Raw genomic sequence first — 26,515 nt, 5'->3', positions numbered from 1 at the left:
ATGACACACGGTCTCATGAGTATGTTGCCTCTTGTGTTAAACTCACTCCAGGTTTCTTCCAGAAACCCAAAAGAGAAAGCAAGAACTCTACTCTCCTCCGATTTCTGTGCCTTCAACTTTGTTTTGTTGATTCACCACTTCTGTTTTCCTACTACCTTTACTGAACAATTAAGCCTACCTTGACTTTGGGGAAATTTTTTTCTAGGTTTTTCTTCCCTTCTTTAAGATGTATGTGTGTGTGTGTGTATGCACGCGCCATCCCAATTTTTTATTTCTCCAGTGAACAGTATACTTATCTCTCCCTTCAAGTGTTGCATAAACTTGAAAAGCCTTCTCAAGGCAATCTGCTCCATGAAAGGACAATTTGATAAGTATGTCCAGGAAATGTCATGTGCCCCAAATCCTCAGAGAAACCTCTGGTATTCAGGCTGCTGTGAGATCCGCTCCTGCAGAGTTTCATCCCATAAGGGCATCTGTCAGTCATGGGAACCTGGAATCCAACAGGCTTCCAGACCTTGTCCTAGACAAGAAGGCTGGATTCTTCCTAGGACCTGCTCCTGCCAGAACCAGTGGGAGGGGGAGGTGAGATTCCGTCTTCATCCTGAATGGAGACGAGTATCCTTGGACATATATCTTCTATGGTAAAAGTGAGTTTGGAGAAATGGGGAGGCTTTGTCCAATAAAGTTATTTTCTCCAAAAAGATTTTAAGTTCTTTTGGTTTCTATTGAGAACAATGAATACTACCTGAATCAATGGGTTTTGATTTTTAGTTCAGGGAATCTGGTGTTGTCTGGTGTGATAGAAACTAACAAAAGCTCTGCAAGGAGAACACACAATCTCCCTATAAGAGATAAGTGTCTAATTCCCCTCTAAGACTAAACAAGTTTAAGGGGATATATATTCCCACCTTTAAACTCCAAACTCCCAGATCTGCACTGGGTCTGCACCCAGTGTGGATGAATGGCACTACTGGTTAAACATCCCAGGATCCCAGGACAGAGTCCCAAGTGGCCGCTCACGGTTAGGAGAGAGTCCAGAGTTGACAGACGGACTTTCCTGCTTTCTTGTTCTTGGTTTGCCCCCTCTTCTCTGGGAGGGGATGGTGACATGACCTCTTCCGGGACCGCCTTTGAGGCTCCAGAGCCTCACCTGACATTCCCAGAGAGAGGGCGGCAACAGCTGCTTCCGCAGTCGGTCCGCAAAGAAGCGTCCTGGGGCCAGAGCGCTGCCCAGACCCAGAGGGAGCGAGGAGGACACGCTCCGCCGGACTGAGGCGCGCCGCGGGAGCTCAAACTTTGGTAGGGTAAGGATTTTCAGGGCTCTTGAGCTGGGAGTGCTGGGTGCTGGCAAATGTGTCTGGGATGCAGACTCTGCCAGGAGGAGGGTTCAAGTCCGCGCGAGAAAGCGGGGAGCAGAGCACAGGCGGGCGCGGCACTGTCCGCAGTCCTCGGTGCTGAAACGGAATGCGTCTCGGAGGAGGAGAAAGGGGCAGAAAGCAAAGGCCAGCTCGGTCGCTGTTTCCACTCCCGGCGCACACAAACCCCTCCAGCCGGGGTCACAGGACAAGAAACCGTCTCCTGTGTTCTCCAAGTCGTTCGCACCGCCTTTTACTCACGTCCCGCCGCCGCGCTGGGCCAAGCGGGTCTGAAACGTCGGGGCAGGAGGCAGAAGGAGCTGGGCTGGCTCCCGCTGGGGACAGAAAAGGTGTCCAGCCACCAGTCCGGGGACACTGTCCCAAGACACTCTGCACCCGGAGGCCGCGCGCCGCGCTTCCAAGTTCTCACGTCCTGGAAGGAGCGCCTCAGTTGCCTGGCTCCCCCTCTCCAGGTCCGGGACTCGAGCAGAGTCTCTCCAAGTCCCCGTCCAGCGTGGGGAGATTTGTCCATGGCTCAGAGGTAGCGGGAGTGTAGGGGACCAGCGAACGGGATGGAGGACTGCCTCTGCCAGTCCCTACTCAGCCTTAGGAATCTAAACAGATAGGTGGGCTGAGGAGGAGGCGAAGATTTAAAATAATTTGGGGGATTCAGCAGTCATTTCTTTTTTAATAATAAAATTATAATCCGCAGTCTTGGCTTTGGTGCTTGTGAGCCAGGAGATGGGGCTGCGGGCCCTCTGATCCTCTGCAATCCCCTAACCAGATGATCCCACCGGCTCCCTGTCCTCTGGCTTTTCTCGCAGCTCAGCCCTTAACCCCACTCCCTGCACCCCCGGAGAGGGACCTGCAAAGCACGCTCAGCCACCCGGGTTGGGGCTGGGTGACTGGGGGTGGGGTTGGGTAGAGGTGTAGTTTCATTCCATCCCATTTTAATTCCCTAATTCACAGCTGCGATACCTTATGCTGCTGTTGAGACTTTAAACTTTGTCACTCTGAAGCTGGTATCTCCAGCTACACACAGCTAGTGGCTGAGGATGGAAGGGGAGAGAGCAGAAGGGACCCGGAGCCTGCAGCCTGGCCGCTGTGGAGGTGACCTAGGGCCCTTGGACCCTCAGTCCACTTGCTCAGAACCCTCCCTGCTGGCAACTTTGTGGGCACAAACTCTGGCCCAGAAAGTAGACAGCCAGATGGTGGACAACCCTCCCAGATCTTCCACAGTGTGAAGGTGGGTGTCAGAAAGGTCCTTTGCACCGCAAACCTATAGACAATGCCCCATCCCATCTGGGTTTAGGTTCCACCCCGGAGTGGGCAGCCCAGATCCTTAATTGTCTCTGAACCATCTGCCAGCCCCTCCCACTCCATTCATTCATAAAGAATGAGCAACAATATTGCTGTCTGGACCTGGGGTCACATACTTCCTAAGTGAGAAATCATTGGAAGGCACCGTGGAGAGTTGAGCCGAAAGAAGGGAGGTGACTGCTATCGCCGCCACTCTCCAAACCAGGTCTCTAAACCAAAGTCCCGAGTTCTTGAGAATTCTGCCAAGTCCGGGAACCCAGCTGGGGTTTCATTGAGCCAGTAGGAGCCCTTTGGGCAGGAATGGGGCAGGGAAGACATACACACCCCCTCACACGAATGCCCATGCACACGTTTTCGCTCTTCAGCCTCTGTTTGGCCAGAAATGGGGTCCCTGTTGGGAGCCTGATGCTGGAGAAGGTGAAGGCGGCTCTGGGTGACTGGTGGGAGGAAGAGCTCAATCAGTTTAACTGGGACCTCGGCCAGCTTCATACGCCCTTTGCCTTTGATGTGCTGCTTTTTGTGTCTTCTCTGTTCCCATTTACTATCTGCCAGCAGTCCTGCTTCTGTTAACAATGAGGTTGCCATAGTGACCAGTCTCTCATCGCCATGGTGCACAGGAAGTAAACAATTGGAAGCTGCAGAGGCTCTTCGCTAGCTCCCCCAGATGGAGCCTGCAAGACTGGAGGAGGAATGGCCAGGACAAGGCTCTTCAAACCCACTCCCATGCCACCCCTACCCCCTAGCAGCCTACTCACCTGAAACACCCTCTAACCCCTACTAACCACCCCGAGGGGCTTGAAATGGATCAAGCTTTTTTCTTTATTCCCGAATTGCATAAACTGAGTCCGGGGATAAATTGTCTTCCTTCTGACCTAATTCATGTCAGCTGCACACTGACTACACCTGAGTACAAATTACGAGGTTAAATCTGGTGGGAGAAACGATTAAACAGACACAGTCCCTGCCCTCTGCATAGTGTGGCATAGTGTGGCATAGTGTGGGAGACAAGCTCTTTCACCATAGGCTAGAATAGACCACCTCTACTCTGGGCTGAAATAGAGGTGATTACAGTGCCCTGGCAGTGGAGAGACATGGGAAGAGACTGCCTCCTGGTCAGGGAAGGCCTCCAGGAGAGGTCATATTGAAGTCAAAACTTGAAGGATGAAAGGAATTTCAACTGGTGAGCAAGAGTGGAAATATCTCTCTAGCCAGAGAGACTAGCAGGAGCAAAGACATGGATTAGTCAGGAGCAGATAGACTAGGAATGTCTTAGTGGCTCGGCCCATTGCTTGTGCAATATTATGAGTGCAGACCCCAAGAAAGAAAATACCTATGAAAACAAGCTCCTGGTGGCTAAGTGGGCTCAGAATTAATACAAACAAACAACATCATCAACAACAAAACATCTAGCAGCCATTTCTAAACATAGGCCTCTTCTTTAAACTGCACTTTAGGGAGAAGCCTGCACTAAACTACTGTACTGTGCCTCCTGCACTGTGCTTCTGCCATTTGAGCCAACCCTCATAAAGAAGTTCCTGGAATCCTATTTCAATCAGTAAGACTGAAACTTTCCCATCCAATTGGAGCTGTGCAGCTGTGTCTATATTTAGCATTTTCACTAACCAATCAGAGCAGCTCCATTCCAACCAATCAGAACAGTGCTTTTTGGACCAATCAAACTATGAAGATTTGGTGTCTTCATTTGCATGAAGATGGACCAATCAAGGTCCAGGGTTGGGAACTACTCTCTACATAAGTCAGCTCCCTTATGGCTTTGGAGCATAGTTTTCCTTTCCAGTGGGTGTTACTGTAGGGACCCTGGAGCTGAAAGTATGTAGGAAGACATCTTGTGGGTGTGGAGCCTTTTTGTCTTCCTGTACCTGAGTGGATTGGACCTGACTGGACCAGAGGAGAGCCAAGCAGGGCTGCCTCGTGGCCATGTTGTTCCACAGCCATGTTGTGTCACAGTTGATCTGTTTGCAGTGAAAAATGTCTCTTCCTTCACCTCACCCCAAGGTGGGGATTCCCATTGGCATTAAATTATGTGAGGCATTGGGGAACTCTGAATCATGGGAGGAATCCGCTGGCCAGAGCTTGTCACTCAGCCGTCGCCTGATCTGGAAGGAAAAAACAAATGCAGGAAGTACAGGATGCACTTTGGTGAGCAGTTCGTGCCAATAGGTGGAATGCGAACATTCATGACACACTTAAAGAAAGCATGAGTAATGTGGTTTAAATGGAGCAGCCTGTTTAGGCCAATATGGTCCTGATTACAAAAAGTCTTCAGTGTCAGGTTAAGACCATATTCTGGAGAAAATAGGCAACCTCTGAAAGTTTTTGAGTGATATGACTGAAACTACCTTTCAGAAAGACCCTGGTGTCAGGGAGGGGGAATTGTTTGGTGAACAATCCCAGGGAGGGGGACACGGGTCTGGACAAAAGTGGGAGCAGAACCCAAGGAGGCCTCTTTTCTCCTCCTTTTGTAGGACTTTCATGGTCCACCTTGTATTACAATAATGCAGTGTTGTTCCCAGTTCTGCTACTGGGGGACTTTGAACAAGTTATTTAACCATTGTGAGTCTGTGCCTCCATGTGTAAATTGGAAGTGATAGTTATAACACCTACCTCATTGGGTTGTTGGGAGATGTAAATGAAGTATTTGGAGTGAGTTCTTTTGCTCAGTGCCTGACATACCAAGTGTTCAAAGTTAAATATGACCCTCTTATTTATTATAATGATAGTACATTCCTTTTATAATTACATCCTCAAAGTTAATTAAATAAATGAATAAACAAAAACTGCTTTACGTCCTAGGCCTGCAGCTAGGCTTGGTGAAAGAGGTCCTTGGGGGAAGAAAGGGAGGTCTTGTGTGTTGGTGCGGGGAGCAGACAGACTTCTAGGGAAAGCATCTGTAGAGCTGGCTATTGATATCTGGGTTCTCCAGCTCCAGCAACATCTGGAAAGCAGTTTCATCTTGGAATCTCAACCTGAGCAGCTGACTCTTACTGCAAAGCAGTCATTTTGAAGCTGAGCACACTTAGAGCCAAGGAAGCCAAAATCCCACTTGTCCTGAGTCATATCTGCAGAGACCAAGACACTTTCCAGGCCTGAGACAGGCCTCTATCTGATGGTTGAATAACACGATTGATTACCTTGTTACAGTTTCAGTGCATTCTCTTTCACCCCAGATCTCTTCCTGTTCTTGGACTGATGTTAATTTTTCCTCCCAGGCAGGACTTGAAAACCCGCAGCTGACATCTGCAAGCTTCTTTTTGCTTGTGTAATAAAAACATGTAGAGTTCAGGAGGGAGAACTGCAGCTCACAGCCATTCAGAGGTTTCCTTGAGAAACAAGACTCAGGGCTCCTAACTCAGACTCCTTCTCTCTGTCTTGGTGTGGGGATGTTTCCCGGGGTCACCTCTACTCCAATTCACAGGAAAGGGAAAATGGGGACTTTGCCTTTCATTCTCCATCACCTAGAAGGTCAGCCCTGAGCACAACTGGACACACCCTCCTGGTCTAAGACCTGAGCTGCCTTTTTTTGGACCTTTCTTGGGCACGTGGAGGAAGCTTCGATATTTACTCTTTCCAGGAATTGGCCTTGTTTATGGAGGGGAGGGGGTTAAGCTTGCAGGCTCCACAGTTAGATTGTCTGCCGTAGTCCTGGCTGAGCTGCGTATCTTGGTTTGCCCATCTATAAAATAAGAGTAGCAACAGTGCTTACCTCATGAGGTTTCTGTGGGGATAAAATGAGTTGATATAGGTAGAGCAGTGCCTGATGTAGTGTGAGCCCTCATAAAGATCATCATCATTGTTATATTCAGTGTACAAATCTTTCATTTCCTTGGTTTTATTTCTAGGTATTTTATTCTTTTGCCACTATTAAAAATAGTTTTAACTTTTGCTTTCTTATTCATTGCTAGTGTATAGAAATACAATTGATTTTTGTATGTTGATCTTGTATGTTGCCACACTACTAAACTCATTCATTAGTTCTAATAGTTCTTTAAGGGATTCCTTAGGATCTCTATATAGCAGATCACATCATGTACAAATAGAAATAGTTTTACTTCTTCTTTTTCAATCTGGTTTAGAAGAAAGGGCTTTATATGTTTTGAGCATCTTTGTTGCTTACCTGCTCTCTCCCCCATCAATCCCCAACTGTTTTTCAGTGGGATAGAAGTGTTCATTGTTACTCATTCACAGCAGTGTTGTGAGGATTAAATGAGTTAATACACATTTAAAGTTATTAAAACAGTACCAAGCAAAGAGAAAATGTAAATATACTGTCATTATCATCAGTGTCACATTACAATTACTTACCTGTTCTTGCTCCATTTATACCACTCACTTTATATTACCCATCATATATATGTATATATGTCAGATATTTTGGAGAAAAAAATATTTTTGTAAGTAAAAGGGAATAGTTCTTGCCTTTGAGGCTTTTGGAGTTAATAAAAGAATGAGAAAAGTACAAGAATAACTGGAATGCTGGTGAGCGGTGTTAGATTCCTGGCCAAGAATGACGGAGAAAATTAAAGATTGCACTAGAGCACAAAAGTCACAATGAAATCCTGAAAGGCTCCTGACACAATGGCTAAAGCATGGTAAATGGTGAATAATGTTAAGTGAATATCATGGCTGCCCCTCACCTGAGGAGCCTCCTTACCCCTTGTACCTGGTCAGTTACCATGTTCCAGAAGTTCTATCCACTTCGTAGTTTTTTAATTTATCAGATTCACTACCACAAACTTAGTTTAGGCAACTGTTCTCTCTCCCCTGAGAACTACAGCAATCTCGCATCCACTCTTGTTCCCTGAGTGTGGTCTCCCCAGTGCAGCCAGAGTGACCTCTACATATGTGACCAATCCCTGCTGAGCTCAGGGGGAAGGCCCAAGCTCCTTGACACAACCTGTAGGCCCCTCTGGGGTCCAATGTCTGCTCCACTTGACTAGAAGATCCTGGAGAACAGTCTTCATTTTGTCTTTCTTTGCATCTCCTGTGGTCAGCCAGAAACTCTCTGTTATATAAATGAATATAATTCTTAAAAATCAAAACATTGAGAAAATTATAAAATTCAACATCACAGACTTAACTGTCAAATATTAGAGCTGCACCAGGACTGTCTGACCAGCAGCTGCCCTCAAGGAACTCATAGGAAATTGACCTTGGTGACGTGAGGCGGTGCTCACGTCGGCCACTTTGGCACGGTGCTCTGGCTCCTTGCACTGCCTTCCTTTGGGTATGGAATTAATTTTGTCCTGAAGTGAGTCACGGGGCTATTTCTAGTGGTCTCGACTGCCATCTGACACACTTAGCCGCGTGGCTGCTCAAGAGAGCCAGTGCCTTGTCTGTTCCAAAGTAACTGTCCTCAGAAACTCCTTCCACCTGGAAGGTTCTGATCAGAAATCATGGAACTGGCCAGTCTTTGTGTTCTTCACACCAGCCCTGCACCAGCCCTGCACCCACACCAGCTGTAGGGCCACCTGCTGGTGTTTGCTGATGGAAGGGTATTCATGATCTGATTTCTAGCACTGAGATCATGCTGTTAACAGGTTCTCTCTATTTCTTTGCTTGGGCAAGCTGCTTAAACACCCTTGAGTCTCAATTTAGTCATCTTTACATGGGGATAAAAAATCATAAATATGCAAGCAGGTTATTGTGAGGATTAAATGAGATAAAACGTGTTCAACATCACATCATAAAGGTTTTATGGATGTCAGGTATCGTTCGTTTTTTAATGCTTTATTTTAAAACAGGATTTGTGGGAGCTACTAAAACATGAGCAAAAGTATAAGAAGTAAATGGGAAAACCGGAGTTAAGTGGTACATAGCATCACCCCAGAGAATCGTGAGGGTTCCAGCTTTCTTATACCAGACACCAACTTGGCCATTCATTTGTTCATTTGCTGGAAGGGCACTTTGAGCAGCTCTGCGGTGTGGCAGCATGTGCAGAGGGGTGAAAGACTGTGTTTATGCTTCAGGTGGGTCAGCAGAGCCCAGAGCTGCCCAACTGAAACACAGTGAGGCGGGAACTGTGAGGGAAAATGGAGGAGGGCTTGCCTGCATGAGGAGCTGGCCCTGCAGTTAACTCCCCAGTCCTGATGCTGTCTGCTCTGTGTTCATGTTTCAGCAGCCATCTTGGAGCCGAATGTGACGCAAAATGGCCAAGGTTGTCACCCAGTATTCCCACCCCAAGCTGACCCACCCTGCGGTGAGGACCACGGGCAGAGAGCTAGGTCACATTGAAAATGGCCTCAGCAGGTAAGGTGGGCTTTTAATTTTATGCATGAAAACAGTTATTCCCATAGCTGATCTGGACTGCGGGGGAAAGAACGCCTTCGCCTGTGGTCAACCACAGGTTGGAGGGCAAGGGATGTTTGCTGAGATCCTTTTACCTTTTTCATCTCACCAAATCCTCACAGCCCACACTTTCATAGTTTTTAATCTCATTTTAGATGTGGGAAAACGAGGCTCGAAAAGTTACATAACTTCTAGATTTTAAAGTTCTACTGTAGAAACTTCTCCAAGCTGGCACACTTCCTCATGTGTACCTCAGACATGTGGGACTCTGTTGGGGGTGCTGCACAAATCAGAGGCCCTGCTCTCATGTCCAGGGCAGGTCAGGATTCACACCGTGGTCATAGGCCTGTTGGAGGGTCCATGACTTGCTGGCGAAGCCATTAGCCCATTTACGATACCCCAACACAGGCGGCCATAGGAAAACCTAGGGTCTTGAGTTCTACACCTAGCTCTGTCCCTGACTTACTAGTAGACTTGGGGAAATTCACTTAGCCTCTTCATGCCTCAGTTTCTTCAACTGCAAAATGGAGCAGCATTCTTTTTCAAGCACCTGGTGAGGAAATAGGAGACTACCCACATGAGGCAAGAAGACTGACATTTTTGTTTCTTAAGTTCCCAACGTGTTGACTGAGTGGAACCATGAGAAACTTAATTTCCAACGCTTATGTTATTTTTGTCCTAAATACATAACACTGAAAATGTCTCACTCTCATGACGACTGCCTATTACCTGGTGGCCAAATAATGCACTGACAGTCCTTCATTCCCTGGCACTTGGCCCCCATCCATCACTTGTCCTCACCCACTTATGAACATAAATCACTTCCTCTCTCAGAAACACTGTTGTTTCTTCTCTATCTGGATTCTTGATTCCAGTTCCTTAGCAACTTCTGTTAATAAGTGATAGACAACAATTTGCAAAGAGATTGAGTCTCTATTATTGAAAACTTATGTAGCCCTTACATCCCACTTTCTGGGGTTTAGATAAAGGGAGAAAAACCTCAAAACATCCCAACAGAGATTTATTCTGTCCAACCGTTTTAATGTGGTGCTGGAGCTCAGGAAATTCGATGTGACCCCGGGGCATCAGAAATCCCCACCATCCTCAAGTTGCTGCATCCCAGCTGGCCTACTGTCAACACCTGTGTCCCACCACTGGGGACTTATTCTTTTGGATTAAGGCATTGCTCCTTATTTAAAAGAAAAAAAAGTCAGGGTCCCTGGGCAGCATCAGGCTCCTGGGATCGTGGGCCCAGTGGGATAAGGATAGAAACTGTGGGGATGAGGGGGGTTTGAAGCGAAATGGAACTCATACCCCATTGCTCCCTTTTACTTTAATGGGGCACAAGCAGAGCATCTCACAGAGCTTGCAGACTCCCTGGGGCTGAGACAGCAACAGCGGGGATTCAGTCTGCCTCCTTCCAGTGAGATTCTTAAGAGAGGGTAGGCCCCATTGGTGATGGGGCTGCTGCTCAGAACTCCTGATGGACCAGATGCCATAGTAGTCCGACTCTGCCTGACTTGTCCTGGCTCTTCCTCAGCCAGTGGCCTACAAGCCTAACCTGGGGCTGTCCAAGAGGGCTCACAAGGTCTCCTGGAAGACAAGCCTTTGCAAAACAAATGGCCAGCTCATCAGGCTACACTCATACCCAGTGATGGGGCTCTGGCATCTAAGGGACACTTCGGCTCAGCTGGGGTCATTCATGCTCTCAGGGGATGGTTGGGGCTCTGAATCAACGGTATTTGCCATTTTTATGGGTGAGGAAGTGCCCTCCCAACTCCCCCGTGTCCCCACCCCCTGCCCAGCGTGGTGGCTAACAGCACAGGCTCAGGATCAGACTGCTTACCTGAATGATGGCTCCGTAATGGGCCAGCTCTGAAAAGGTGCTCAACTGCGCAAGCCCCACACAGTGAGAGGCTGTGGGGTTCAGAAAGGTCGCAGCTCTGGGTTCCATCCGTGCCTGCAGTGAGTGCTTCCGCAGTCACTGTCAGCCTTGGAAAAGAGCCCTCCACTCCCACGTGCAGCCTCTGGTGTCCCCGCTGGAAGCCTTCTCCACCTCAGACCTGAGAGCCCAGCCATTCCAGCACCTGGAGCTGGCCCTTTCCTGCCTGTGTCCAAGTCTTGCTTTCTCAGCCTGATCACTAGCCAAGTCTCGCTGAGCTCCACTCGGGGCCTGGCCCAACAGCTCTCATGGGAAAAAGTTGTTGACAGATTAATGCAGCATCCCATGGAAACTCTGCATAGATTTCAAAAGGGGAGAGCAAAAGGATGCTTCTTTCATGAGAGAGAGATGCTTTATTTCAAGGAGGCAGGAGTGTGTTAACAGATGGAAGTTTCCAGAATGGGTTCCCTGGCATCACCAAGGATTGAGAACCGTGTTCAGGCTGGGGCTGGAACAGCAGCATCCAGGCCCCTCCCCCACTTTCCAGCGCAGCCCAACATCTAGTTTCCCCTGATTTATTTGAACAAAGGACTCTGACACATACAGAAAAACATTTTAAAGTTTTAAATCTCTGTTTTAGGGGAGGAAATAGTATTTGAACAAACCAGAGAGCTTTGCCTTGAAATTCAAATCCTTTTAGAAAGCTTTTGGGAGAAATAATTGTGAGTGTATGTCCTTAAATATTAATTACTCTTTATCCTCAATGACATCAAGAAACTATGCTGGAAACCTGTGTGTCAGGGTGGTCCTCTGCTGAGTGCCCCCAAGAGGGAGGAGGCATTATGTTCCCACCTGCTAAGACTGTCCCCAGGTCTTTCACCAAAGTGGACAACCAGATTTCTGTTTCTCTTTTTAAACCATTAAGGTCATTTTCTTGGTGAAGAGTCATAAGGAAAAATGAAAACATTTCATTTGAACCAAAAAAATTAAATTTACACCCTGAAAATACCAGAAATAAAAAGTCTTGAACTTTTTTTTCTGCGTAAATCTGTTTTGTTGACTCAATTATTTAAGAGCCATTTGGAAAATTTTGGAAGATAATGCAATAGAGAAAGACTCCAGAAGGTACTACAGAAAAGTGCAGCTAGGCACAAGGGCACCTCAAGTCCCAGCCCCATCTCCTGCTATAGCTATGTTAGGTGAGCTTTTGGGCATCTGGGGTTTTTTCCCCTGCGGAAAAGAAGCATTCTCCATGCTGCGTCCTGAGCAGAGCCCAAAGAAGTTATCACTGAAGAAAGCCATTTCCAGCTGTTTCCCAAGATGGAAGGCAAGAATTCACTGACTTCAGTACCCTGGTCATATGCTGATGGCAGCATATGCCGGTGGCAGCGTATGCCAGTCATTCAAGTTCCTCAGGGCTTGGGGAGTGGAGGAAAGACATGAGCCACTATGTTCTCCACCTTGGTTCTAGAAGGCCATTTCTGTTTGCTCTCATGTCCCCAAAGTCACCAGAAAAGGCACCAGGTGCCCTACAGAGGGCAAAGTTAATTACCAGTTCCCACTCTGACAAGACTCTGTCCTGACATGATCTGCTTGCTTGGCAGAGACCGAGGTTCCCATGAGCCCTCGCCCCAGGCCCCTCCACCAGCTTCAGGCAGGACACGCTCAGCCCCCAGCCTTTCCTGCCACCGTATTTCCCTGGGAAGCTCTAGGTCTCACTCTTGCATTGGTCACCAAACATTTCTCCCTTTCCTTAGTACCTGTGTGTCCTTGGGGACTCAAAACTGTCATCTCAGACACTCGGCTCCTCCCCTCTTATCCCACCCCCTTCCCATCTGGTGGTAGGATCAGTTCCTCTGAGGAGTAACTAGGTGGGTTTACTGGTTAATACCCTGGCGTTTAACAAGGTGGAGACTCTAGACTAGAAGAGGATATTGTGGTAGAAATTCAAGCATCAGGAACCAAGTGGGAAGATGCTTGGGGAAGAAAGGACCTCTCGGGTCCCCTGCACTTACGTCATACAAGGCACCCCACTTCTTCATGGCCGAATGTGCCCTTATGGTCTTGGGCGTATGAACAATACTTAAGTCAATATAGAATCACCAATTTTTCTTTCCTTTTCTTTTTGAAGACCAGGAAACAAACTCAGGGAGGGCGAGTGACCAGCCTACAGAACACCTAGAATGGGTGCTGGAGGTTAGGGCTTTGACCCAGGCCCCTTACTTTGCTGCCTTCCCTCAAGTGGGTGTCACAGGTCCATTCCCACTGCTGCCACTCCCACAGATCCAGTCCCACTGCTGCCAGCAGCAGGCCTGCTTTGAAATCGGGGAGGATTCTGCCCCCTTCATCAGCCCACAAGCTCTAATGTCATAGGCATTGACTCCTTTGCTATAAATGCAACCGAATCTGGTCTCAGAACATGCCCCCATGTAATTAACAGAAACCAGACCAGGCAGAAATGCCGGACTGACTGCTTGGTGCCTAGAGCTCCCTGAGGAGCTACTGGTGGGGAAAAAAACCCCTCTGTCCTTGGGATTGCCTCCAGGTCTTCTGGCCACACGTGCCATGTCAGAGCTCCAGCCCAGCTGTCAATTGCTGCCACTCGCTCTCCCCACCAACCCCCGACCTCCCTCCACCACATGCCAGCTGCTAGGATCCAGGTGCTGGAGAGACAGACTCGCTTGACCCCTGCCTGTTCCTTCTATAACTGACTTAGGTGCCTTGGAATGTGGATTCCACCTTTGTAGTACAGCAAATATTAGGAGGGCAAGGGAATGGAAGCTTTCTAACTGTAGCAGGGCCTGACAGGAAATAAAGAGCTACACCCACACAGTACAGTCAGGTGGACCAGAGTCATATCTCTAGTGGCATACCACAGGGCTCAGTACTCAGCCACATCCTTTTCAACTTTGCTTTAATCAGTACTATATGTGAAAATACAGAGGGCAGCTTCATGGAGTGCATGAGAGCAGGCTTTGAAGTGGGATGGAATGACATTCAAATCTCAGCTTTGCCACTTGGCTGTGTAGCCCTTGGGGAAGTTACTTAATGTCTCTGAACCTTAATTTCACTTCTTACTGAGTTGTTATATAGATTAAATGATAAAATGTATGTGGCCCATACACAGTAAGCAGTCCATAAATGGCATGTGATTTTTGTATTGCATTTGTGAATGAGATGGAGTTAGGAGGAAAGGCTAGTATGATGCTACTGCATACCAAGGATCCCTTAAAACATCAAGTGACTCAGATAATTGGGAAGGTCTAATACTTACCTCCAACAAATAAATTGTATATGCACAAGACAGGGCTTTCTGGTGTAGCAGCAGCCCGTGTTGTAGGGTTTGGCTGGTGGTAGTTGGTGATGGGGGCACCATATACATGCATGTGAACCCACAAACCTACAAAGAGCTCTGGCTTGGGCTCCAGGAACAACAAGATGGTCTCAATTTCCTTGCCCAGGCAGGTGAGACCACAGGAACCTGCTCCCAGGAGAGCCTGGGGACTCGAACTGATGAGGAATGGCTGAGTGGGCTGTGGGGTTTAGCCTGGAAAAACAGCAAGGTGTGAGAACGGACCCATCTTGGAAGGCAGCCATGGGGGAGATGGAGTTGCCTGACTCTGTGTGGTTCCAGCAGCCTGATCTGGGGAAGCTGAGGGAGGAAGAGAACTGCTAGCAGTCGGGGCTGTGCAAAGATGGCCTGAGCTCCCTGCTGCTGGAGATGGCAGAGATGTTGTAAGGAGACAGCAAACTGGTGGCTGGGATGCAGGACTGACCTCCCATCACTCACTGGACAGAAATAGAGGCTTGCCCCTGACAGGAATTTCTGCCTCCTCTTCAGCTGTGCTACCACCTTGTTAAGAAGGCTGATTAGGTTGGAACAGGTCACATGATAGAATTAATTTGTCTTGCCCGGCTCTTCAAGACTTGGAGAATGAAGTTCAGATCCCGAGAGGCCCATGCCTGGATGGCTTTTAATCAAGCTGATCAGACTTCAGCACTAGGAGGTTTTGAAAGAAAGGAAAATCTTCTCAGACACGTGGGTCTTGTTCTGGGCAACTCCACGAACACCAGGCTCTGCCGACGTGACTGGTGTTCCTACTGCATTGTGGGCACCTGGCCTGGGAATGTGCATGCTTCCCCCTGAATTGCCCAGTGAGCTCACTGCCCCAGTTACCCCCGCATTACAGGGGACGGAGGGTAGGGCCTGGTGAAAAGGGCACGATGGGTGTGGATTTTCATTTGAAAGCACCGCAGATGTGGGAGAGGAGGCTAAGGAAGGCTTCCTGAAGGAGGTGGCACTTGGCCTAGCCTTCGAGGATGGGATTTCAGTAGGCAGAGGTGAGTTTGAACTAAAATCCTTGTTCCGGGAGCATAGTGTGGAAGCAGCTGTTATGGCTCAAGATGGTGGCACTAGAACCTCCCCTTCCCAGTGCTCTGATGGTGCCCCTTTGCAGCTGGCTCACTCCCTCTCAACAAGCCCATGGCAGCAGCTGGACTTGAGTTTCTGTCCTTGGTCTGGCTTGCCATAAAGGAGAGGCCGCATTTATCCTAAGAGCCAAGATCTGCAGTGGAGTGACCTGAAGTGGGGAGCCCCTGGGTTGAGGACCTGTGACGGCAGCTGTCCTCATTAAGCAGGGCATCTGGCCATCTCATTCCTGAGTGTGTCCAGGAGGTGGATGAGCTTGAAATCAATTTAGCCTGCTGCATATTGGATTTCCTAGGACCCACTTGCCATGTGAAGAGACGTCAGAACTGCAGCAAGGGATCGCCATGGAGACCAGTGGACGGGCTGGATCCGGACGAGGCTCCTTCACCGGCCTCAGGCCTGCAAGGTAACTGATTGGTCTCAGCCCTCACCTGGGAAGGGAGAAACTGAGGCAGAAAGAAGCGGTGGGTGGGGGTGGGTTGACACTTTGGAGAAGAGACAGGAACAGAGCAGTCAGAAATCCATCGGTGGGTAATTTCCTCTTGGGCCAGGTGTTCCGAGCTCAGAAAAGTCTAAGAAAAACTGCCCCTATCTGAAATTGCTTTAATAAAAAGTGATATTGAAGGACTTGCCCAATTATGAAAGAATTCAAGAAAAAAGCCAACCAGGGAAGTTTCAGAAAAACATTTAGAAAAAATCCCAGCTAGCCATGGGAGACCATCGAGTGGGCCACCATGGCATGCAGACAATAGTGGTGCTTCCGAACTAGCCTCTGGCAGTCCTCACCAGTGCGTGTCTGGGCTTCATAGCTGTCCTTGTGAAAGCATTTCAGAGATTAACCAGGCTCTGTCTCCCTTCTGATGACAGCTGCACTCCGGCTAGCCATGCCACCTGAAGGGAGTCATACCCTTTCAGGTCTCACATAGAAATGCATCTAACCACTCCAGCCCCATAGTAGCGGGCTCAAAACAGAGGTCCAAAAATCTGGACTCGTCATCTTCTTCCACTAATGCTTTTTTTTTTTTTTAAACAATGCCATAGTTATTTTACAGTCCTGTGTTCTACAGTTTTGCTTAGGTTGATTGCAAAAATTTTATTTATTCTTCGTTATTTTCATTGTGGAGGATGCTGCTGCCATTATTCACATCACTCAGGCCCCGCAGCTGGATATTTAAGTGATGTGCAGTGTCTTTGTCTTATTAATAAAGTACTGTCTTAATGCTCACTGAATACAAGGAAAAGAACACCTCCAAACCAGCTCTAATTAAACCGCGTGGGGCAGGGCTGGGGCAGGGTGCTGGTGGCAGGTGAGATTCAGGCCACCTCAGGAAACAAGCCAGGGCTTATGGGTGAAACAGGGGAAACAGTGCCTTCTTTCTCTCATTTTCTTATGGAGTTTCAGGTCTTGGTGCTTTTTTCTGCATGTCTGTTTTGTTTCTCTCTCTCTCTGCTCACACATCAGCAGGCATGGGCTGAATATGACCTTTGCTGTGTGATATCAAGTTGAAACACCCAACCCCATCTTGAAGTGGGTCTTAAGTTCAGAGGCTTGAGTAACTCGCTGTGAGTCAGCCACGGCTGAGGCTGGAGGGCGAGATATGGCCCCAATTCAGCCTTCTCAGCAGAGGGAGGACGAGGAAGGGGGAGTGTCTGGAGCAGACAGGTGGGGCTGGTGAGCACTTCGAAGGACTCTGCAGCAGCAGCTGTAAGCATCTGTTCCTGGGATGCTTTCTTGCTTCAATCCATTCCCGTGGGCTAAGGTCACAAGCGTGCAATTAAAATCAAGTATGTGACAATTCATGACTTCATTCCAGATTGCTCAGAACTGATTTTTGGGGGTTACAGTGGCATGCACTGTAGATGACAAATCAGAAAAACCAGACATTGAGATGCAGAGCGGAGCCTCTCCTCCTGGTCCCCTCCAGCAGAGATGAGGCGGCAGGAGGCTTGAAGGTTTCCCCCAGAAAGCTGGAGCTAAAGCCAGCTCTGGGGATGGGGACTGCCCGTCTTGGGGCTTGAGGCCCCTGTGGGGGCTGGCCCCAGGAGAAGGGTCAGGGCAAGTTACAACAGAATTGACATGCAAGCCTGGGGAGAAAATGAGTGTATAAGAACTATCAATCAGACAAAGGTTAGGGCAAGACTCTAAATTGTATCTAGGAGCTTGTTCCTTTAAGCCTTGCTCTAAATTTTTCACCATCTAGAAAGTGCTTTTTATTGCTCCTCTGCTTACTAGTCCTAACACAGAGCTCCACGCAGGGCAAAAGCGATGGTGAGCTTGCCCATGCCTGTTTGAAGGCTCATGCTTCTGTAGGGTTGAGGCTGTGGAAAGACAGAGCCATACTGAAGACAACGTCCCTTTCAGAGGAAGCTGTGTCCCAGGTGAAGCGGGCAGAGGATGCAGGAATAAAGTCCCTGGCATAGTGAGGTGCAACCTGAGCCAGGCCGGAGGGGACAGGTGCTCCTCTCCCTCCTCTGTGCGCTGCTGCAGGTCTGTCCCCTTCCAGGTTATGGCGCCACATTATCTCGCTTCGCCTGTGGGCCACCAGGCACTTATACCCCCAGGACCAGAGACCTGACTCTTTCCTGGAGCGTTTCCGAGGAGCCGAGCTCAAGGAGGTGTCCAACAGAGGAAGCAACTCCCAGTGCGGCGTGGGCGGCCAGGAATCAGACAGAGGGAGGAGGTATGAAGCCAAAGAGAAATGGCTGCCTGCACCAGACATGGGTGTCAGGCAGGAGAGCGAGCGGGCGGGCATGCGGCAGCGCTTGCTTCTTCTCCTTGAAGGTGTTGGTCTTGGGGGAGCACTGCGTGCTCTAAGTGTCCCCCATCCCCCACCCCAGAGTCCAAGAAGCCCTGCAGGAGAGAAATTCTTTAACCAGAGTCCCCAGCCTCAGGCGACCCCTGCCCCAATCCTTTCCAGAGCTCAGCCAGTGTCTCCTGGAATTGGTGCTGTCAGAAACACCCGTGGGGGTGCTTGTCTCACCCACTCCTTTCTATCAGAGGGCCCTAGCCCTGGACTGCACTGTGACCCACCTGGACAAAAACAGGGGTTCTTACAGCACAAGCCTTGAGGAGAACCCAGATGGTGCCCAGAGTGTTGTGCATAGGTATGCACGCATTCCTCCGGGAAGAAGGTCTGCAAGTGGGTCAGAATTTTTGAGGGGTTCTGGGATCTGTTTAGGAACCCTGAGGGGTGGGGTAGGAGGCGGGGCTAGGGCAGGGCAGGTGTTTGTTTTTCCGTAAGAGAAGGGTCTGGGAGCAAGGACTCTGGGCCTCTTCTCCGGACCCACTGCCCAGCTGGCAGTGAGTGGCAGGGGCCATGTGGCACAGCTGTGTGGACAGACCTGCAGGTGCTGGACTGGCTTCCCCACCCCACACCCCATGCAGCCTTGCCTCCCTCTTTTCTTGTCCTTGAGACAGCTTCCCAGCCCGTGGTCAGTGGAGAGACCACTGGGCCACCATCAGTTAACTCAGTGGTCACTGAGCAGCAGAAGGTCCCTGGGCCCCGAGGGGCAGGTGGAGATCATGAAACTGGATCTTCCTGGAGCTTTTGTTTTACTCCCATATTTGTATATGTGGGTAGGGGGAGTATTTTTACTACAGATGTGCAGTAGGTTGCAAAATGTACACGCATATTTAAGATAAAATCTGCGAGTTTGAGGCGATTTCTTGCTAGACCACTGTAGGAGACCTGGTTGAGTCTTATTGCTGGGGAGAGCTGTGAGGATTGCTGACTTGGATGTGGGGGCCCCTGGAGTGCATGCTGGGGCTCACATCTTCCCATGAGTGTGGATGCAAACCCCTGGGCTCCCTGGGCTGTGGGGTGGGGACCGTGGAGGGCTCGAGTACAGGCGGCACATATGCAAGGACATCCCAGGTCCCCAGGGCCAGGCAATCCAGACCCTGCCTGCAAGGCCTGCCTGCTATTTGCCCTGACAGGGGTGGTAGTCAAAGGGAGAGAGAAGGTGGGGGAGAGGAGACAGAGAAGGAAAGAGGGAGGAAAAAGAGGTTTGCTAGCAAACCGGCCAGACTGGTTCAGTTCCTTTTGGGCGAGCAAAGACTTCTTGGCTTAACTGATCAAATTACCTTCTCCACAGCCTTACACATGAACATAAGGCTCCTTATCCATTTCCCAGTGTAACCAGATGAGCAGAGGATTGAGCTAGGACCCCATCAGGGCCAGGCCCAACTGTACCACAGAGGCCTGGTCACTCTTGGGATGGTTCAGGGTGGGGAGATAATGTCGATGCCCCAGGATGGTAGCCAGTCAATCAGGGAGGCTTCCTGGAAGAGAGACTGTGTTTTTGAGGTAAAGTCTCATTGGCAAAGCAGAGAGTGTGCAGAGATGGGTCTGAGCTCTGTGGGGTTACCAGCACAGAGATGTGGTGAGCACAGGCCACTGTGCCCCATGCAGCTAAGCTTTCCCTCCTGTGCAGTCTCACAGGGGAGTTTTGCTTCCTTGGGGGATTTTCTGATGTTCGGAGCCAATTCCCAATAAGCAGTTAGAGCAGCGCCCTGGGTGAGGAGAGGGAGGCTTGGATAGGGTGGGCAGAAATACTGGGATGGCATTTGGCTAGATGGTCAGCATCGTAGAAGAGGTGCCCTGCGGGTGGGGTTAGAGCATCACTGGCCCCTGGCTTTGGTCTCTAGGTCTCCTGTGAGTGTCTGCAGTGACCATGGATAGGCAAGCCACCCTCGGGCTCTGTGAGGCCAAGCTGGCTTCCTTACACCAGCCATGTCCTGGCACTTGGCCACTTGGAGATGGACACTTGGTTCACCATGAGGTGCTGAGCAATTCAGATTTAAGTAAACATCCAGTTGGGTACAAAACCAGCTCTGCTCCCTACCAGGTTCTCACAGAGATCGGGGTGGCAGGCCCAGAAGTTTTAAGATGAACGAGAGGGCAGGGGACGGGGGAGGAGAGATTAAACCCTTGGACGGTTCTGCCTACTGTCTCGGTCTTCGTTTGCTTGCAAATTGGAAGCGGCTGCTATGGCTGATTTTCGAGGGTGGGCACTTTTGAGAGCCAGGCTCGTGTAGACAAGGGTAGCAAGTTGTCACCACTGCTGATGTGTCTGTTCTGGTGCAGAAGGCGCTTGACTGCTTCACCTGAGAGCACCTGAAGGGCAGGTGTCACGTCGAGTCTGTGTCTATGCCCCTCATGCAACCTGGCACATGGCTAAACTGACTGAAATTGAGTGGAATCTGAGCCAGATGTACACAGTTACTCCCCATTTATTTAGAAACCTCCATTTAGCCAAGCATTCACCTCTTTCCCCAAAGCTTTGACCATAGCAAACCCGTCACAAGACATCTCAGCCCCTGACAAAGAGCAACACCATCTGTCCTTCAAGCTTTGTGGTAAGGCCCGGGAGATGAGATGCGGATACTAGACTAGCCACCTGGGGGGCAAGTAGTCCCCAGGAATGGGAGCTGAGTTTAGGTTCCCATGCTGCATCGTTTCTGCCTCCTGCAGTGGCTGGCCTCTGGCCAGGGACAATGCCAACAACTGCAACAGCTCAGAGAAAGAGTGAGTACTTGTGCTCCCTGCAGAAACCCCAGCTCTGCCTTTCCCCTTGAGTACTCCTGCTTCCCATCCTCTCCAAACACCACTAGACCCTTCTAGAATCCTGTTCCTTTCATTGGAGTTCCATCTCTATGGACGAACGGGGAGGGAACCTGGTCTGTCTGACTTCTAGAAGCAGGTCATTTTATCTCATTGTCTCACTTTTTTTTCTTTATCTATAAAACAAAAGGGTTAGATGGGGTACATTTTAAGCTCTCTCACCTTATATTGCCATATGTTTGACAGCATAAATCGAAGCTCCTTAACAGAGCCAGGGGCATTCTCCTTTGAGATAAGAACATGTTTTCCATTCTACAACCTCATGCACCTGCATGCTAGAGAAGTGCCCTTGTCTTAAAGGCAGATTTGGGCTAATTTGGAAGGTGGAATTGGGGAAGTGGAAAGAGAGAATTTCAGTATTCCTAGGACATAGCCTCTGGAAACAGTGGCCTGCTGTAATTACTTTCTGTCACCAGATGCTGAGCCGGCAGATTAGTGTGATATGTGATTCTGGCAACTGTTGCCCAAGAGCAACAGGGATGGAGTGTGCGTGCATGCGTGTGTGTGATCATAAATGTGTGCTGGCGCATGTGCACCATTCTCCCACCTTCTTCATGGAATACGGTGGGAGTATGTAGGGGAGGGCGTCTCAGAGCTTAGGGAAAAACCATCATTATACCAGCAGTCAAGAAAAATGAAATTATTTCATTTGCAAAACATTTACAATTGCAATATGTACTTGACTGAAAGCCAAGCCTGATATTAACCACCCTCGAAATCCCGCATTGAGTCCCACAATCAGGGAGAGGCTCAGGGCCCTGGGAACCATGGACAGAGGTCCTGGGGTCTTCTGTCCTGGGGATGGGATGTGGATGAGTGTGGAGGTGGACAGTGTCGGCTGCATCGGGCTCCCATCAACCTTTTCAGATGGGCTCGTATCATGGGTCCACACTGCAGCCAGGGACCAAGGGACAGAGTTGGAGACTCCCAAGATGGGACACAGATACAGAAATAATTCTTATGGACACTCACTCCCATCCTTCCCCTGTACTTCTGGCATTTCCGCTTAGTCTCGTGTCCTAAATCTCCCTGATCAAGTTCTTCCCAGTCAGAAACCAGTATTGTTTTATAGCTCTGTGTAGGTCTTTTGGAGGCAGTGCTGGGTGGATTTGGGGATACAGCTGGATGATGCTGGCTCTTTCCTAGGCTCTTAGCAAGTTGGTAGCCAGAGGAAAGGTCAAGGCCTGTACCAGAGGTCACAGATCCCACAGAAGAAAACCTGAGCCCGGTGCAATTGAGCTCCCAGCCAGGCTAAGCGTGCCAATATGCTTGTGGGCAGCGCCCTCTGCTGGTGCCTTGAGGTTAAAATGTCAGTGGCAGAAAAGACCAGGAGGCAGATTACAGTAGATTAAAGAAGTCAGAGGATGGGTTACTGTCCTTGCTCTTTTCATGTAACAAATTTAATAAGTTTTTATTCTTACTCAATTTATGTGTATATGCATTGTCAAAAACTTTCCAAACACAGGAAAACACCCATGAACACACACCCACAGAGATGACAGCCCAATAAAACAGCAGCAGCAGAGTAAAGCCGAAAGGGAGCTATTCCACCCCCAGACTGCAGACTACTCAAAGATGAGCCACAGCATGGCAAACCTGCTCTCACCTGTATGGAGTTTGCTTCTCTCCTTCCCCCCTTCTCTCCCCGTCCTCGCTTTCTCATCACAGCCAGGTGTTTATGTGGTGTGGCGATAGGTTTTGAGAACAACCTGCAGGCCACACCCACATCCAAGAGTCTCAGTGACTTTTCCACCCTACACGTGTGGGTTTGGGTTTATTGCCGGTTGCCTCAAAATGTCTGCAGTCTCAGCTGTTTGTGCTTTGCTAGGGGCTCGTAAAAATGGGTCAGAAATTGCCCAGCGTGAGGCTGAAACACTGTCCGCCACATACGCTTCTTTGGGTGGTTCACCTCACACTTCGGGAACAAATAACAATAATAATAACAAAATAATTAAGTCGGTAACCTCATCTCATCCCAATGTGCTATAAATACTCACTTCCTACCCCATGCCCTCTCCTCCTTGTCACTCCAGCCTTCCCTCCCCATGTGATAGTGTCTGTAGTATATGAAAACTGCTAAATGTCACCCCATGTCACCCAGTGACCAAGCGAGAAAGAAGGAGAAAGAGAAAAAGGAAGAAGAGGGAAAGGAAAACCACCCCAAACTAGAGGAGTGAGTACTGGGAGCAGCCGCCTCCACAGGGTCTGCTGATCACAGGCCAAACTTCCTGGGCCAGGACCTGAGTCTGAGAGGGATGCCATGGGCCTCAGTGTAGCCCTGGAGCGGCGGCTGCTGAGGGCTCGGGAAGGACTTGGTCACAGGCGGGGCCAGGCTTCTGAGGTCCTGTGAGGGCCCGTTCTGCAGCAAGAGTGCTGCCCAGCTCAGAACCCATAGAGGGAAGCCTCCTGGTCTCCTTGGGGGCATAGGGACAGCTCTGCAGTCCAGCACATGAGGTGTTCAGGGTGGGGTAGAGACACATGAACCCAAAGAAAAAGAATCCCCAATACCACCTGTAAGCTCTAATCCTCAGAAAACCTGAAAATAAAAACAGAAAGCACCCTAAACCATCTCTCCATTCAGGGCTGGCCCACATTGTCCAGGCGGCGCCCAAGTTCGTGGTTTTGGTGGTTCTGATGGAAAGGCAGAATCCAGCTGTTTGGAGATGATCCTTTAGAATGTCTGTGCAAATGATGTGTGCAAGCAGGGCATGTCCCCAAGGGACTGCCCCAGGCTCCCAGATTCAGTTCCGAGGAGAGTTGCCTCAGAACCAATGGGCAACGTGTGAATGCACATTGCCAGGCCTCAGCCCTGGAGGGGGTCTGGGTGGGCCTAGGGATCTGCATTTTCACAAAGCTCCCCCAGATGGTTCTGACACTCCCTCTGCAGCCCTTGGAGACATCACCGTGCTGCATTTTCATTCCCAGTGTCCCGAGGGCAAGGAGGATACCTCAGACACATGGGAATGTTACCACCATGATTTTATAGTCCACTTTGACTCCCTGGGGATCTGAGCTGGGCTGGAAGGATCCCTAGAGTCTGCCCTGCCTCCCAGACTATCTTCCCATGCAGAGCCACTCATGTGCCCCCTAAGACTGAGAGGATGCTGAGCTTCAGCTTACAATTGCCCTGGGGTCCCCCTAAGCTAGGCCAGGTCTCTGAGACCCTCCAAAGCTGTGGTCTTCTGATGCACTGCACTGTGTTCATATGCGTCTGTTTCCAGAAAGAAGGACACCATCGTGGTAGACCCTGCCAGCAACGCATACTACCACTGGCTGACTGTCATCGCCCTGCCTGTCTTCTACAACTGGTGTCTGCTGGTCTGCAGGTAGGAGAGGGTAGGGAGCACATGAGGGCAGCCAGGCCCCGTGACAGAGCTCTGAGTCTCAGAGGCCCAGCCTCTGGCCCTCTCGCGGCCACCATCCAGCTTCATGTGCCTCAGTTTCACCATCCACAAGGTGGTTCTAGAAGGCACCATCAAGGTGCTCTGAAGCACTGGTGGGAACAAGCGGGGGCTGTGTCCTTCCTGAGCAAGCTGCAGGGCAGATGCAGGTGAGCGGCTGCTCTCTGTGGGCAAGCAGAAAGTCTGCAGGAGAGTGATGTTGGTCTGTCGTTTGTCCTCTAATGGGGCAGCTGACGGCTGGAAAGGCATTTTTGAGCAAAGTATAGGGCAAGGATGCAGGGACGAGAAGCTGAATTTCTGAGAGTGACCAGTGGGCTCTGGGAAGTTCCTGTGCAGGCATCTGGGGACATAGCTGTTGCTCTTCTGGAGTGCATAGGAGGCTTTGGGCTTTTCTAAGCAAACTTCAGGACAGAGTAAGAAGTGAACTGCTACTCTCTGTGAGTAAGCAAAGGGTGAGGGGCCTTTCCTAGCAGGCCTGTGGGACAAGGATGCAGGGTGAGCAGCCACTATGCTGAGAGTAGGTGGGAGGCATGGGGGAATGGGGGCTCTGTGGCTTTCCTGGGTCAGACTGAAGCAAGGAGGCAGGTTGAGTCCTGTGCTCCTGGTGGGTTTGGAGCTACCTGATGACACCGCCTACTGGATGCAGAGAGACACTCTGCTCTCAAGTGTGAGCTGGGAGCTCCAGGGCTTCGGGGGAGACCAGCTGCTCTTCTAATGGAGGACATGAGCAAGCTTCAGGACAGGGACACAGGAACAAGCTGCAGGACAGAGGCACAGGCACAACCTGCGGGCAGGGGCTCGGGGGCGAGCTGCTGCTCTGTGGGGGCTAGGAGAGATATTCGGAGGTATTGACCATATGAGAAATAGTGAGCATAAAAAGATCTAGAAAGTAGAAAAATTTACTGGCTTCTTCAGTTTTTAATCTCTCAGAAATTCTAATCTTTTTGTTGGCCTTTGACCCAGAGAGGGCAAGTCCTCCACCCTTTTAATTGACTCTCGCAGTGAAGCTGAGAGAAACTGCCCCTTCTGGGGCTCAGAGCTTCCTGCTTAGAAGCAACAGGACCCGCTCTTTGGGCTCAATGCCAGCTCTTGTTAGGAGGTCTGTGACCTTGGGACAGAAAGCCTTCTCAGAGCCTGGTGTCCACCCCAGGGTCTGGTCTGGTGATGCTGGGATACAAACTCGTGGCAGGGCTGCTACCGATGACCCAACCCAGTGTCTGCAGCCCTGAGCTGGTGCCCACCTGGGACCCTGCCCCGGACACTTGCTCCTTGTTGTTGGTTTAGGGCCTGTTTTGATGAGCTGCAATCTGAACACCAGATGCTGTGGCTGGTCCTGGACTACTCGGCGGATGTCCTCTATGGCTTGGATATGCTGGTGCGAGCCCGGACAGGTGCGTGTGCCCCGGGCCCAGGAACTCTCTGGGCCAGGCCAGGGGTGTCAGGGGACCACAGGCCATGTAGGGTGGACATCACCTCCCTCTGACCACCAGAGGCCAGGCAGGTCTGAGGAACTTTAGTGTGAGGGGGTGATGCCGCTTGGAGCTCCCTCTACAGTGACCCCTGGGGTTGGGATGCCTGGGTTCTGGTCTCTGCTATCCCAACCGTGTGACCTTGTGCAAGTTGAGCTGTTGCTCTGGGCCTTGTTTGTGTCGCCTGTGAAATCAGAGCACTCCAGGCCCTGCCCTCAACACTGTAGGAAGTGGGAGACAGCTCAGTCATCCTTGGGCAGCCAGAGGACCAGGATGTGCTGCTCAGTGGTTTTAGAGGACCTTAAATACGGAGAAGTAAAACCTGAAAGGGCCTTCCTTCAGTCGCCTCTGGTTGCAAGTGAGGGCTAACCCCCACGCCACCCCCACCATAGACTCTGAGCCATGTGTCCTTGGCGCACCCTTTTCTAATTTTCACAAAGGCATCTCATAAACTAGTGGAGGCCCTGTATGTCACTTGAACTAAAAAACACACCGTTGTTACGAATACAAACAACACCGGCTCGCAGGAACAAGCCTTAGTGAGGCTGGCTTGGTGGTGTGCATAGCGTTTTGGCGCGTCTTGTCTCCTCAGGGGAGCTGCTGCGCGAGACACTAGTGCAGTCACGACTCTCTCCATGTGGCTGATCTAGAAACAGGCCCAGAGATGCTGAGTGGTGTCTGGCTCAAAGTCCATGGTCACTACTCAGCAGGCCAGACTGGCACCCCGCT

At 50.0% G+C, this 26,515-nt stretch overlaps 1 protein-coding gene across 1 annotated transcript in view; it reads left to right on the top strand.

The window, feature by feature from the left end:
* The first annotated feature begins 8,841 nt into the window (after window positions 1–8,841).
* CNGA3 (cyclic nucleotide gated channel alpha 3) overlaps window positions 8,842–26,515 on the top strand; it is a 19,804-nt gene continuing 2,130 nt past the window's right edge. The window contains exons 1-7 of the mRNA XM_006909470.2: window positions 8,842–8,942; window positions 15,588–15,698; window positions 17,797–17,973; window positions 20,767–20,820; window positions 23,018–23,089; window positions 24,138–24,242; window positions 25,602–25,708. Of these exons, the coding sequence (XP_006909532.1) occupies window positions 8,842–8,942; window positions 15,588–15,698; window positions 17,797–17,973; window positions 20,767–20,820; window positions 23,018–23,089; window positions 24,138–24,242; window positions 25,602–25,708 (727 nt within the window). The remainder of the gene's footprint in view (window positions 8,943–15,587; window positions 15,699–17,796; window positions 17,974–20,766; window positions 20,821–23,017; window positions 23,090–24,137; window positions 24,243–25,601; window positions 25,709–26,515) is intronic.

The sequence above is a fragment of the Pteropus alecto genome, unplaced genomic scaffold, assembly GCF_000325575.1.
Source record: "Pteropus alecto unplaced genomic scaffold, ASM32557v1 scaffold223, whole genome shotgun sequence".
Lineage (NCBI taxonomy): Eukaryota > Metazoa > Chordata > Mammalia > Chiroptera > Pteropodidae > Pteropus > Pteropus alecto.
This window is presented reverse-complemented; position numbering and strand designations above follow the sequence as displayed.